At 41.1% G+C, this 15,593-nt stretch overlaps 1 protein-coding gene across 1 annotated transcript; it reads left to right on the forward strand.

The window, feature by feature from the left end:
• Window positions 1–1,283: 1,283 nt before the first annotated feature.
• LOC105756562 (caspase recruitment domain-containing protein 8-like) lies at window positions 1,284–15,330 on the forward strand. The gene is given in 8 exon segments (XM_012557038.1): window positions 1,284–1,539; window positions 1,616–1,722; window positions 1,724–1,829; window positions 1,832–1,869; window positions 2,326–2,455; window positions 6,656–6,793; window positions 11,285–11,329; window positions 15,059–15,330. Coding segments are annotated over 8 exon segments (1,092 nt in total).
• Window positions 15,331–15,593: the final 263 nt, after the last annotated feature.

A 15,593-nucleotide genomic window follows, 5' to 3' on the forward strand; every position in this document is an offset into this window, starting at 1 on the left:
TGTTATAGAAGCACTAGATAACTAAGACACTCACCTTTATCACTAACTGCTTAGCAAGGTTCAGCATGAATCCAATTTACAGCTAAAAGTGGATCCAGGTCTCACCTTCCCACATTTCCACTCCTTGTTGCCAGCCACTTCCATGGCAATTCCTCTCTCTGACCTCAACCACCCAGTGTTACATCAGGCCTCATCCCTGGCTATCCTGAGCTGGGGCAAAGCATCCCTGGCCACGTGAGTGGAGGTCATCAGGGAGCAGCCATAGGCTCTGTAGTCTGCACAACTTCCTGCACTTTAGACCAACTGAGGTCACTCTCTCTCATCCCTTAGGACTAGGTCACAAGCTAGAAGAACTCTATCCTTCTTCATCACCTGCCCTTGCAGCCTTTCTCTATTACCCAGCCACCCAGAGTCGACACAACCAAGTCTGTACTGCCAACCCCTGCTGACTCATTGCCTCTGTGGGTTTATTAATTCTCTAGAAAAAAAGTGAAGTCCAACTCATAGTGACCTTATAGGACAGAGTAGAACTTCCCCAAAGGGTTTCCAAGGCTGTAATCTTATGGAAACAGACTGCCACATCTTTCTCCCAAGGAGTAGCTGATGGATTCAAACCCCTAACCTTTCAGTTAGCAGCCAAGTGCTTAACCACTGCCCCACCAGAGCTCTACTAATTCTCCAGAACAGCTCACAAAATTCATGGAGACTGTTAACCTATACTTACAGTTACCCATTTATTATAACCAGAAAGGACGCAAACTAAGAGACACATCAGGCAAGGTTTGGGGGAATTCCTGCACAGGGCCTCCATGTCCCCAAGGACATGCTGCTCCTTCTTCTGTGCATGGATGGTCTCACCAATCTAGAAGACCTCAAACAGAGCACTCCAAGGTCCTGGGTCCCTCAACCAATATGCATGACTTGGCCTAGGTGCATAGTTACGATATAGATCCAATCAATGAATATGCATGACTGCATTAGGTCCCCCTCCCTTCCTGAAGTTAATTTGCCCTATGTAGGGCCTGTGCAGCCCCTCCTTGCTCAACTGTTTTGTAAAACAAAGGCATCTTGATTGCTGGGAATATTTTCAGAAACCAGAGTCTAAGGGCAAAACCAAGTTCTTTGCCCACAATAGAATACAGAGAAATTGGGGCTCGGAGAGCGTAATTAAATTCTCAGCTTTTTCTAAAGTTGTAGATGGGTCTTGAACCCTTTCCTAACACCAAATACTACACCGCTCTACACAATGTGATTTGATTTAGAGTCTTGGTGGCTCTCCCATCATGGTGATCTCTTCTGGTTCTTTCCGTGTCCACTTCCCCACACCTGGCTGGTATCTGTGGCCAGCCACAGGCCAGGGCTTTGGTGTCAGAGAGGCAGTGACTGTGACAATTTCGTCTGAGTCTTGGGGTCAGCACCTGGACCTGGCCCTGCAGCAAGATGAGCACTGGATGGTGGCAGCTCCTTTGTTTGACATCACAGCAGAACCTGAGGAGGCCATAGCCAAAATCCACCTCCCCAACTTCATCTCCCTTCAAGGCAATGTGGGGAGAGAGCAGGCAGTGGGAATTATTGAGCAACATTTTGTACAATTGTCACTGTGATTCTCTTACAGGAGATGAGGTTGTTATCTCCTGGTTCCAAGTTGCCCATTTTAAAGATGAAGGGATGGTCCTGGAGCAGCCAACCCCAGAAGAGACTTTCTACGCTGCTCTAGAGAGCCCCGGGCTTCTCTCTTATGGGAATCCTGCTGTGGATCACCAATGGTACCCGACTGTCAGTTCCCATCACTTCCACCACACTGATCTATTATCATCCTCATCCTGAAGATGAAGATACCTTATCTCCAGTGATGATGTGCTAGCAAAGGTAAGGCCGACTGATTTTTTTGTTATAAGAAGATGAGGATTATCTTTCCAGGTGATCACCTTGGTCTTCCCAGCTCCTTATCAAACAGAAAGGACATGAACAGCTTTAAGAGAAGCATAAATCACCCTCCATGATGTCCATTTAACGTGCACTTATCATTGTGCCATAGGCAACAATCTGTGACAGAAATTCAGTTCTACTGAAAACTGAGATTCCCTTTTTTGACTCTCAAAGAAAGGAGAAAGGGGGAGGATTCTTTGGGGGGTTTTCAGAAGGAGTAAGATACAGAGATTTCATCATCATGTTTAAAATTGATCATAGCTGAATTAAGACACACACACACACACACACACACTTGAATCATATTGTACATTCTACTTTAAAAAATTATAATTATTTATGCCACTCTTTTTGCTTATTTACTTTTTTTTCCTTTCTAATTTCTATGTGTCTTAGGCAACAGATGAAGAGGAAGACAGATTCCATGGTGTGCATCTGCAGACCTCACCTCCAGTGGAACCCCTGAACTTTGGTTCCCGTTACATTGTGTCTGTATGTGCACACCTGGAAATAGTTCCCAAAGCCAGTAGAATCTGAACTTAATTCAGCAGGTTTCACTATACATTGTACTTTCAAAACAAACAGTAGAATCTTGGGAAAATGCAGTATTTTTCATTATTAATATCAAATATGCCCCTTTCAAAAACTGAAAACAGAGACTGTAAAAATGGCATGGTGGGGACATTGTTTGACCTCCTCTAACTTCATAAGAAGGAAGGAGAAACATTACCGAACCCCACAAGGTTGATTCCCAAGAGGTGGAGATAAGACACACATATCTCACCAAACTTTTTACAAATTCTGACACCAGCTGTCCCTCCCACAGCACTCTCTACTTCTCTGCTGGGTTTGATAATTCATTGCAATGGCCAGCCAGAACTCACAGATGATACTCACGATTATGGGGTTTATTGAAGAAGTAACAGAATACAACTCGGGATCAGGATCAACTTAGAAGTAACAGGAACAACTCAGAGTACAGCTTCTATACACAATACAGAATACAGCTTAATCAGGAGAACTTCTTCTCCCCCTCTGCCGTTGGGCCTTTCTTGTGGCCTTCTGCTGCTGGGCCCTGCTCAGGGCATTCTTGGGCAAATGTTACAACTTTTAGCTCTGTGGGTCAGTGAGCCTAGCTTCGCCAGGTGCCCAGAGGCACCCCGCTCTGCCAGCAAGCCTCCTGTCCGAAAGCGCTCAGCTTTCTTGCTGCATCAGCCAGGAAGCCCACCATACAGTTTCCTGCCAGTCTCCTGGTTTTGCTGCCTCTGCTGCTGCCATTTCTCTGCTGCTGCTTCTCACCATCGTCTCTTGCTGGCTTCCGTGTTACAGCTTTCTTTCTTTCTCTCTCCTGGGTCTAGGAGATTCCCAGCACAGGGACTGCTTGTCCAAAGGAAGGGCATTGCTCCCATCTCTTCTTGGTGGTAGTAAGTCCCCCTGTCCACCTCAGGGATGACTCATTTTAAGACTAATGGGATGACAAAACTGACCAATGCCCTTGCTAAGGTTCCATACACCTTATTTGCATGGCCCCAATCCCACAATGGTGCCATGAACCTTATTTACATTATTAGAAAACTGTCCAATCTCCTTGGTGGGCCACAGCACCTCATTTGCATAGTCCCACCCGGTTATTTGGTGAGAGTTACAAAGACTACGACTAGAAAGGCCATATTAAGTAATTCACCACACTGCAGTGGCACATACTATTAATCATGCTACATGTTTCCAAGACACTAACATAAGCAGAGTTAACATTTTGGCCTTTGGTGTATTTATTTTGTGGTTATAATTATACATAGTTAGTTCCTTTTTTTATAACTGGAAGTTCAGTTTGCCTGGCATTGTTATTTCCAGGCCTGACATCTTGCCCAAGGACAGCACTTCCTGTGTATATGTTAAAGTAAGTGAATGAGGAACTGATTTTATACTATAAATTTAATTTTATGCATTTTTTTCACTTAAGATTGTTATATATGTTCTGTATAATTAAAATTATTCCTACATATTATTTTAACAGGGTATAATATGCCATGTAGCTAAAATCTTCAAACTTAAGCACTCCACTACTATCCATCATTTAGATAGATAGACAGATGCCATCAAGTCAGCTCCAACTCATGGTGATCTTATGTACAATAAAACAAAACAGTTCCCTATCCACTGTCATCCTCACAATTGCTGTCTTGTTAGTGTCCATTGTTGCAACTATTGTGCTAATACATCTCACCGAGGGTCTCCCTCACCCCCACTGGCCCTCTACTTCACCAACTATGATATCCTCCACCAGCGATACCTCCTGATGATGTATCCAAAGCAAGTAAGTCAGACGATGTTCTGTTGTGATCCAAAAGGTTTTCATTGGCTAATATTCAGAAGTAGACTGAACAGGACTTTCTTCCTAGTATGTCTTAAGTCTGGAAGCTCCACTGAAACCTGTCTATCATGGGTGAAACTCCTGGTATTTGAAATACTGGTGGCATATCTTCCAGCATCACATCAACACACAAGCCACCACAGTACCACAAAGCAACAGATGGGTGGTGATATTTAGCATTTAGTTGCTTCTAACAACAACAACAACAATTTCTCATTATAGGTGCCCTGACAACAGATATTCCCACACATACAGTTTTACACTATACCTGTGGGGGCTATACTACCCTAAGTGAAATTACTGATTCAAGGGGTATTAACCAATTTAAAGCTAGAGTATTTCCAAATAGATCTCCAAAGATTCTGTACAACATAATTTCCAATAGTGAGAATGAGATTGTCCAACTCATTATATGATCTATAGAATAAAGTATCAAAATTTATTTGTTTTACAGTTTGAATGGAAAAAGACAAATTGCAATCAGTTTTAAATTCTTTCATTAAAAGTGATTGATCCATTTTATTGTTTTTGTATCAATGTTTTTTTCTTTCTTTCTATTATAGGTTCACAAAGACAAAGAGAAAGACTCAGGGTTGGCAAAATCAAGAGGATTAAGTGTCTATATTATCATTTTTCCTTTTTGGACACAAAGGATAAAGTACAAAAACTATTTTTCCCAAAGTCACACAGACAACAAGTTGTAAAACCAATTGCAAACATCAATTTAGTGCTCTTTTTTTAAGTATGCTACATCATAAGAGCATAATAAAGTGCCTCTTCTTCGTCTGCTTATACTTCCAATTTCCTTTAAAAACTCTGAATTGTCCAGGGCACAGCACTTGATCCCTATTTGCCTGGAGCAACAGAGAAAGAAGGAGAGCCAGGAATAGGAGGAGGAAATGGAACATGAAGCTAATTACCTCCATGAACAACTGACTCCTTTGCCATGAGACCAGAAGACTGGATGGTGCCCAGCTCCCATTACCAAACATTTTGATCAAAGAGTCTATAGAAGAATCCTGATAAAAAGGGGGGAAATGTGGAACAGAATTTCAAATTGTCACGGACTCTAGACTTTCTGGAGCCATGGAGGGTGGAAGAAACCCTGAAACTATTGCCCTGAGATAATCTTTAAACCTTAAACCAAAAATATCCCCTGAAGTCTTCTTAAAACCAAACAATAGTTTAACCTAACTAGTAAAGAATGTCTGCCTTGAGCATTGTGTTCTTTTAAGATCTATCTATATAGGATCAAAGTGACAACAGCAACTTGAAAGATTAGATAGGAAACTTAGGAGGCAGTGAGTTTATGTTAATGGGGGAGGAACAACTCAGAAAAGGAGGGTGAGAATGGTTGCACAACCCAAAGAATGTAATTGGTATCACTGAATTGTGTACCTAGAAACTGTTGAATTGGTGTATGTTTTGCTGTGTATATTCTCAACAACAATGAAATAAATAAAATAAAAACAAAACAAACAATCAAACAAAAACTCTGAATTAATGAATGCAAAGCCAGAACTGCTCTCAGACACTTGGTTGTCCTCTAGGCAAGATACATCCTTGGCTGTTGCAGGTCTTGCCATAACCACTGGTGATACAGAGATGAGTCAGACACAGTGTATTCCTGTGAGGGAAGAATATTGTAAACATGAGCAATGAAATGGAAAAGATTAACATGAGGTGATAAATAATCTTGAGCAAGGTAAATGCTCCTCAGAATCATCTTCCATCTGAAAGACTGAGAACCAATTATTCCACCTCTGCCGATGTTTTTTTTAATATTATTATTATTATTTTCCAAGAATTGTGAGGCTTGTCTCCAAAATGAACTAAACTTGCTTCAATCAAGCTTTTCTTCATTCTGTCCTGGCCAGGAAGTTAGTGCCAATTCCCCCATGGCAACAGTCCCTAGGAATCCTAAGGGAGTAGGGTGCAGAGCAGAGTGATCTGAAATGACCCTTGGTATTCTCAGTTAGGCTCAGTGAGGACTGATGAAGTTCCCTTGACAGGACTCTTGCTTCTTCGAACAGCCTCCGATTCTGATCTGCTAACGTCATTAATGAAGGCCTCAAGAACTTAATAGTTTGAATTCAGTGAGTAGCTCAGACAATTTTTTCTCTGACCATGTGCAGTTGAGTCCAAGGCTACTTTTCCATTCATGTAATAATTATATTTCCTGAAATTGTGAATGTAAAAACATGTTGACCTCTCTGTGTCCTTTTAGCCTTCAAACAGCCATTGGCTGCATGCAGAAAACACGGGTTAAGTTCCACTGGCTTGTTTGTTCTAGGCAACCAGTCTTTTCCACCCTCCACTACCTTATTATAAGTGGTATATTTTCTCTCGGAGTTGAATTATCCTACAGGAGTCCTGGAGAGATCCAACCTTTCTCTAAAATCTATGCTGGGCAGATGAAGGAACCAATCCAACTGAAAATTACTGACAAAAGACTTGGGAGTATGGTCTGGGAGACTTTGGTAAAACCAGGTAGGTAAAAGAATGAGGATGGATTTTTTTGAGAAGGAAAAGCCATGCCCCTCAATCCTTGGGTGTAGTAAAGTGGATCAAAGAAGATTGTCTCTTTCTGGTCCCATCCCAGAGAGGAAAATAAATCCACTGTCAGTTTATATTTGTTGTTGTTGCTGTCCATTTTGTTCCAACTCATAGCAACCCTATGTGCAACAGAACGAAACAATGCCCAAGTCCTCTGCCATCATCACAATCCTTGTTATGCTTGAGCCCATTGTTGCAGCCACTGTGTCAATCCATCTTGTTGAGGGTCTTCCTCTTTTTCACTGATCCTCTACTTTACCAAGCATGATGTCCTTCTCCAGGGACTGATCCCTCCTGATAACATGTCCAAAGTATGTGAGACGGAGTCTTGCCATCCTTGCTTCTAAGGAGCATTCTGTCTGTACTTCTTCCAAGACAGATTTGTTTGTTCTTTTGGAAGTCCGTGGTATATTCTTTGCCAACACCACAATTCAAAGGCATCAATTCTTCTTTGATCTTCTTTATTCATTGTCCAGCTTTTGCCTGCATGTGAGGTGATTGAAAACACCATGACTTGGATCAGGCACACCTTAGTCTTCAAGGTGACATCTTTGCTGTTCAACACTTTAAAGAGATCTTTTGCAGCAGATTTGCCCAAAGCGATATGTCATTTGATTTCTTGACTGCTTCCATGGGCATTGATTGTGGATCCAAGTAAAATGAAATCCTTGACAACTTCTATCTTTTCTCCGTTTATCATGATATTGCTTATTGGTTCAGTTGTGAAGATTTTTGTTTTCTTCATGTTGAGGTGTAATCCATACTGAAGGCTGTAGTCTTTGATTTTCATCAGTAAGTGCTTCAAGTCCTCTTCACTTTCAGCAAGCTAGATTAAGTCATCTGCATAATGCAAGTTGTTAATGAGTCATCCTCCAATCCTGATGCCACATTCTTCTTCATATAGTCCAGCTTCTTGGATTATTTGCTCAGTATACAGATTGAATAAGTATGGTGAAAGGATACAACCCTGACGCACACCTTTCCCAACTTTAAACCATGCATTATCCCCTTGTTCTGTTTGAACGACTGCCTCTTGATCTATGTACAGGTTCCTTATGAGCACAATTATGTGTTCTGGAATTTCCATTCTTCACAATGTTACCCGTAACTTGTTATGATCCATACAGTCGAATGTCTTTGCATGGTCAATAAAACACAGGTAAACATCTTTCTGGTATTCTCTGCTTTCAGCCAGGATCCATCTGACATCAGCAATGATATCCCTGGTTCCACATCCTCTTCTGAATCTGGCTTGAATTTCTGGCATTTCCCTGTCGATATACTGCTGTAGCCACTTTTCAGTGATCTTCAGTAAAATTTTACTTGCGTGTAATATTAATGATGTTTGATAATTTCTGCATTCAGTTGGATCACCTTTCTTCGGAATAGGCATAAATATGGATCTCTTCCAGTCGGTTGGCCAGGTAGCTGTCTTCCAAATTTCTTGGCATAGGCAAGTGAGCACTTCCAGCACTGCACCTGTTTGTTGAAACATCTCAATTGGTATTTCGTCAATTCCTGGAGCCTTGTTTTTCACCAATGCCTTCAGTGCAGCTTGGACCTCTTCCTCCAGTACCATTGGTTCTTGATCATATGCTACCTCCTGAAATGGCTGAACATCGACCAATTCTTTTTGGTATACTGACTCTGTATTGCTTCCATCTTCTTTTGATGCTTCCTTCCTTGTTTAATATTTTCCCTGCAGACTCCTTCAATATTGCAACTCAAGGCTTGAAATTTTTATTCAGCTCTTTCAGCTTGACAAATGCCAAGCATGTTCTTCTCTTTGGGTTTTCTAACTCCAGGTCTTTGCACATGTCATTAAAATACTTTACTTTGTCTTCTCGAGCCCCCCTTTGAAATCTATTCAGCTCTTTAGTTCATCATTTCTTCCATTTGCTTTAGCTATTCGACGTTCAGAAGCAAGTTTCAGAGTCTCTTCTGTCATCCATTTTGGTCTTTTCTTTCTTTCCTATCTTTTTAATGACCTCTTGCTTTCTTCATATATGATGTCCTTGCACAGCTTGTCTGGTCTTAGGTCATTAGTGTTCAACATGTCAAATCTACTCCTGAGATGATCCTTAAATTCAGGTGGGATATACTCAAGGTAGTACTTTGGCTCTCGTAGGCTTGTTCTAATTTTCTTCAGCTTCAACTCGAACTTGCCTATGAGCAATTGATGGTCTGTTCCGCAGTTGGCTCCTGGCCTTGTTCTGACTGATGATATTGAGCTTTTCCAATGTCTCTTCCACAGATGTAGTCGATTTGATTCCTGTGTATTCCATCTGGTAAGGTCCAAGTGTATAAAAAGAAAAAAACCAAACTCGTTGCCATGGAGTCGATTCTAACTCATAGCGGCCCTATAGGACAGAGTAGAACTGCCTCATACGGCTTCCAAGGAGCTCCTGGTGTATTCGAACTGCTGATTTCTTGGTTAGCAGCCGTAGCTCTTACCTACTACACCACCAGGTTTTCCTCCAGGTGTACTGTTGCCGTTTACGTTGTTGAAAAAAGGTATTTGTAATGAAGAAGTTGTTGGTCTTGCAAAATTCTATCCTGCTATCTCTGTATTGTCCAACTACCGCTCCTTCTTCGGTATCCAACTTTTGCATTCCAATCACCAGTAATTATCAATGCATCCCGATTGCATGTTCGATCAATTTCAGACTGCAGAAGCTGGTAAAAATCTTCAATTTCTTCATCTTTGGGCTTAGTGGTTGGTGCATAAATTTGAATAATAGTTGTATTAACTGGCCTTCCTTGTAGGCTATGGATATTATCCTATCACTGACAGCATTGTACCTCAGGATAGATCTTGAAATGTTCTTTTTGATAATCAGTGCAACGCCATTCCTCTTCAAGTTGTCATTTCCAGCATCGTAGACCATATGATTGTCTGATTCAAAATGGCCAGTACCAGTACATTTCAGCTCACTTACACCTAGGATATCAATGTTTATGTATTCCATTTCAGTTTTGACAATTTCCAGTTTTCCTAGATTCATACTTCATACATTCCCCATTCCAATTATGAATGGATGTTTGCAGCTGTTTCTTTTAATTTTGAGTCTTGCCACATGAGCAAATGAAGGTCCTGAAAGCTTGACTTCATTCATGTCATTAAGGTTGACTCTATTTTGAGGAGGCAGCTCTTCCCCAGTTGTGTTTTGAGCGTCTTCCAACCTGAGGTGCTCGTCTTCTGGCACTGTATCAGAAAATATTCTGCTGCTATTCATAAAGTTTTAGTGACTAATTCTTTTCAGAAGTAGACTGCCAGGTCCTTCTTCCTAGTCTGTCTTAGTCTGGAAGCTCAGCTGAAACCTATCCACCATGGGTGACCCTGCCGATATTTTAATACCAGTGGCATAGCTTTCAGCACCACAGTAACACTCGTGCCCCCCCAGTACAAAAAACTGACAGATGTGTGGGAGAGCTTATATTTAATGAGAGTGAAATAAAGACAGCAGCAATGGTTCATCTCTAGGGAGTGAAATGTGCCAGTGTGCCTGGGAGGGGGATAGCTGTTCAGATGGAGAATAGGGACTCTCATACCTAGGGAGGAAAGAACAAAACCAAAACCAAATCCATTGCTGTCCAGTCAATTCTGAGTAGAACTGCCCTATAGGATTTCCAAGTCCTTAATCTTTACAGAAGCAAACTACCACATGTTTCTCCTATGGAGGGGTTGGTGGGTTTGAACCACTGACTTTTGCATTATCGGCCAACACTTTAGTCACTGTGTCACCAGGGCTGCTTGGGGTAAAGAACAGGAGATACTAATTATAAGAGTCAGAAGGAATGTAAAGACCATTTACTTTCATCTCCTGCACAACTTTATAATGTCATCTGTAGTCAGAAATCCTGATTTTGGAATGTTGTATTCCTTTAGATAATCTGATGAAAATTATGGTAAAATGTTTTATTTATTCACACAAACTCAACATCATAAACATAATTTCAGGAAGTTTAGTAACTTCCAGACCTTTGCCAAAGATCCTCCATGGGTCCTCAAATCCCTGGATAAAAGCAAAAATTGTAAGACAGCATCATTTGCAAAGGCCACCCTCTGCTTGAGTACCTACAATGATGGAGACATGAACATTTTTTAAAGTAATATATCATTACCTAGGGCAATATTATGCAAGCAAGAACTTTTATAAAGCTTTATCGGGAGATGTGCATTAAGATAAAATTAGCAGAGAAGGTATAAATTGCTTAACCTTTTTTGTGTAGTAATATGGAAATATGGATTTAATTTTAAAACTGTCCCTTGATCCAGGAAGTCACTTTCAGAAATCTATTCTGTAGAACAAAAGCACTCGTATGCTTTTCCATATGCAAGGAAATAGAATGCAAAAATATTCCTTGAATAATCAAGGTATATAATTGATCTTACCTCATCCCCCAATTTTCCTTCTTTCTTAGTGGATGCCCAGCTTGGTGCTGCATCAGCCCCTCCTGCTTTCTCAGGTCAGTGAAATGTTTTTATTAAAAGCCAGAGAGATGTGTCTGATTTGAGGAGGTCTTTGAGTGGTTTGATATACTCAGTGAGGGGTCATTCCTTTCATCTGTGTTATTTACAAAGATTGACTAATGTTAGAGACAAACAAAGAAAATGAGTATGATTTCTTTATGCATAGATTTTAGGGTGTGTCTCAGTCATCTAGTGCTGCTATAACAGAAATCCCGTAAGTAGATGGCTTTAACAAAGTGAAATGTATTCTCTCATAGTTAGGAGGCTAGATGTCCGAATTCAGGATGCCAGCTCCAGGGGAAGGCTTTTCTCTCTGTGTTGGCTCTAGGGGAAGGTCCTTGTCATCAATCTTCCCCTGGTCTAGGAGCTTTTCAGCATAGGGACACCAGGTCCAAAGGAGGTGTGCTCCTGGCTCTTCTTGCTTGGTGGTAATGAGGTTCCCAAGTCTCCCTGCTTGCTTCTTTTATATCTCAAAAGAGATTGTCTTAAAACACAGCCTAATCTCATAGATTAAGTCTGGCCTCATTAACATAACTGCTTCTACTCCCACCTCATTAACATCATAGAGATAGGATTTACAACACACACAGGAAAATCACATCAGATGACAAAATGGTGGACAATCACACAATCCTGGGAATCACGGACTAGCCAAATTGACAGATGTTTTGGGGGGACACTAATCAATCTATGACAGGGTGTAATATTCAGACAGAAGAGCATGCAACAACAAATTATTGGGGAAAACATCTTGCATCTGGGGAAGTATAAGTAGTTCAATGTGCCTGGAACATAAATTATAAACATGAGACTAGAGAGGTAGGCAAGCGCTTGATGGTGAAAGTCCAAGGAGGATGGTCCAAGTATTTTAGAGTTTAGACAAAAACCATGGGAGAACTGTTAAAAGGTGGATAACAGTGTTCTGACTCTTCCAAACACTGTGATTGACTGATTGTGGTTGGCAATGAGACAGGAAGTGAGGAATTGAGTTAGGAGGCTGTTATGAAAAATAAGACCAGACATTAGCCGGGAATTGTTTAAGATGATGGGAGTTGTTATGTAGAAGAGAAAGAAATTCTTTAAAATAAGGATCCGAAATTCCTAGGACCCAACATCCATCATTGGAGCCTTGGTGGTGCAGTAGTTAAGAGCTATGGCCAAAAACCAAAAGGTCAGCAGTTCGAATCCACAAGTTCCTCATTGGAAACCCAATGAGGCAGTTCTACTCTGTCCTTATAGGGTTGCTGTGAGTTGGAATTGACTCAACAGCAGCATGTTTTTTTTTTTAAAGTCCATCATCTGCTAAGCAGTGGATCCAGATCTGCAAATATCTGTCTTCTGATGTCCTCATCTCCATATTAACATTAAAAATCACACAAGGCAGCAATCAGCATTGTGCTTTGTATCTGTTTAAACATAGTGTGGGAAATGACAGAAAGTCCAACTTAAATTGACTTAAACGGTAAAGGGAGTATCCTGGCTCAGCTGAATGAAAGGTCAAGAAGTGGGACTGACTTTATATGAGGCTGATTCACTGGCTCATGTGATGATGTTACTCCATGTCTGCACTCTGCCTTCCATAATGTTGGCTTCATTGTCAGACTCTACATAGTCTAAAAGGCAGGGCTCACATCTCACAACAGACCACCAGAGAAAGAAGAGAGCATCTTCTGATACCTCCCAGTGAAGAGAAGGCTCATCAAGGTGTCACATTGACTTGGAATTGATACAAGTCCATTTCCTGGCCACCCCTGTTGCCAAGAGGTTCAGTGAGGCTGACTAGTATAAATAAATCACGTCCCACACCTGGAGTTGCAATTGGGGTCAAACTCAACTAAACAGTATGGTTAAGAATCAGGTAAAGGTGATTTCATGAAGGAAATTCAAAAAACTTCCCTATAGTTGGGAGCTTCTATACCCCCTAAATGTGTAGGGGTCTTGAGCAAGAGATGTCATCTGTTGCCTGCAGGATAAAATCTAAGCTCATTAGCTCAGTGTGCAAGACCTTTCACAAGCTAGCCCCAGCCTACCTCTTGAATCAACTCCTCATCCCAGCCACCATGCACACTGCACAGCAGCCACACTGTTTTCCCCTCTTTTCCTATTTGCCTGGTGTCATCTGGGCTCTAAAACCAAAATCCTACTCCTTCAAACCCTTCTTTGATATTAACTCTTCTGTGAATACTTTACCAGCCCCGCTTACCGCCAGGGTCTAATCATCCCCTTCTTTGTGATCTGAATGCAATTGTTACATTTCTCCTTGATGACATTTATAATAATAGCAATGATGATGATGATGATAATGGTGATGTAGGTAAATGCTATTTATCAGACATATCTAGTATGATAAATATTCTGGGACTTATATGTGTGCTTTATATCCACCATTTAATTTAATCTTGTCAATCAACTTTGGCTGGGCTACAACTGAAATACAGAGTAGCATCAGGGTGAACATGGAAACATCCAGAAGTTAACAATCATGTACCGAGTATCTCGGAGCACACAGTGAAGCATATAATAGACATAGACCCTGCCCTCATGGGGTTTGTAGTCTATCAAGGTGACTAAAATGAAACTAGTTACATAGTGATTTCTTTTTACTGTAGTATAATATATATAACAAAACATTTGCCACTTCAACCATTTCCATGTGTACACCTCAGTGATATGAATTTTGTCCACCATGTTAGGCAACCATCAACACAGTGATTTTTAAAATGCAACTGTGATACGTGTTCTAAGGAAAAATTAGAAGGATTTAGGAGTGTATATAACAGAGTCCTTTGATACAACCTTGAGGGAATGAGAAAGTCACAAGGGCTTTCTGAGAAAATAAAAAAGCGAAGTTCATGTTAACATCAGAAGATGGATGAGAAGTTGCTAGACAAATAGGAGAGGTAGGGAAAAAAATCCAGGCAGCAGGAATAGATAGGAAAAAGGTTTTTGAGGCACTAACTTCACTCACATTTAGGAAATATTGAATATAAAATTCCAGTGAACTTTTCAAGATAAATCCAAAGACTTCACAGTCTTGAATTATAGCCCCAGATGACGTGGCATTAATTATCCCTGCCATTGCTGTAAAAAAAGAGGTTTGAGAGACACCAGCTGAAAGTAAAAAATTAACTCTTCTCTTAATGAAAAAAGTAAGGTGCAGGGAAGTGATTTGACTTCACCAAGATTATAAAGATATTAAGTATGGGAGCCACTATGAACTCTCAGTCTGCATGATGGACAAATGCCATGTCTTTCCCCATAGGCTTCTGTTACCCTGTGTGGTAGCTCTTCATTTAAATTTCTTCCTGCACAGCTTAGGAAAAAATCCTCGAGAACAAGAAACCTGTCAAATTCATCTTCATATCTCTAGCATCATGCACAGCTTCTGACTATCTATCGACTTGAATGTTTTGGTTGTGTTGTTAAGAGTAATGAATATATGAACGTACACCAATATACAGCAATCCAGTCTAGGATTTAAATGAAAAACAAAAACTAGGAAAGGAGAAGCTGTCAAACTTGTAAGGGAGAGAAGGGATTGAGGAAGTCACATTCATTGAATGCACCTAAATTCATGCACCACTGTCAATGGACTAATTACTTTGTGCATGCGTTTGTGTAAGACAAGCAACAATATCCCCATCCCAGATAAATGACTTTGGTAGGTCCTGAATCCGTTATGTGAGTTGTTCCTCCCTAAGTCTGCAAACCTCTCTCCCATCCAGGAGCAGCCTTTGTGAAGGAGAACCACCGGCAACTCCAAGCCAGGATGGGAGACCTGGGTGGGGTTCTGGATGATCTGAAGGACAATGAGGTCGTCACTGAGAATGAGAAGGAGCTGGTGGAGCAGGCACAGATATGGCAGAGGATGAACAAGACCCTGTTAAGGATAGTGGAGAACAAACGGGACCAGGCTCTGGAGTTGCTCTACAGAAGCCTCAGAGAAAGGGATCCTTACCTTGTGACCTACCTCAGACAACCGAGCTTGTCACCGTGACTCAGACAGACAGTGTGTTAGTGAAGGATTAAGCTTGCCCAAAGACACATTTGCTGTTTGCCTCTGATTCCTGGCAAGTAACCTCTAAGTCCTTGGAATGTCCTGTTTAATAAGAGTGTCTTTGTTTACCTGGAGGTATTGGATCTACTAGAATGTCCATGACAGCCATGTTATTTATGGTGGGGACTTAGCGCAACGGGGTATCAGCTTGACTTCTGGAGGGACGGGAGATTAAGGTCAGCCATATGGGTGCACATGACCAA

The sequence above is a fragment of the Trichechus manatus genome, unplaced genomic scaffold, assembly GCF_000243295.1.
Source record: "Trichechus manatus latirostris isolate Lorelei unplaced genomic scaffold, TriManLat1.0 scaffold00087, whole genome shotgun sequence".
In the NCBI taxonomy this organism is placed as follows: Eukaryota; Metazoa; Chordata; class Mammalia; order Sirenia; family Trichechidae; genus Trichechus; species Trichechus manatus.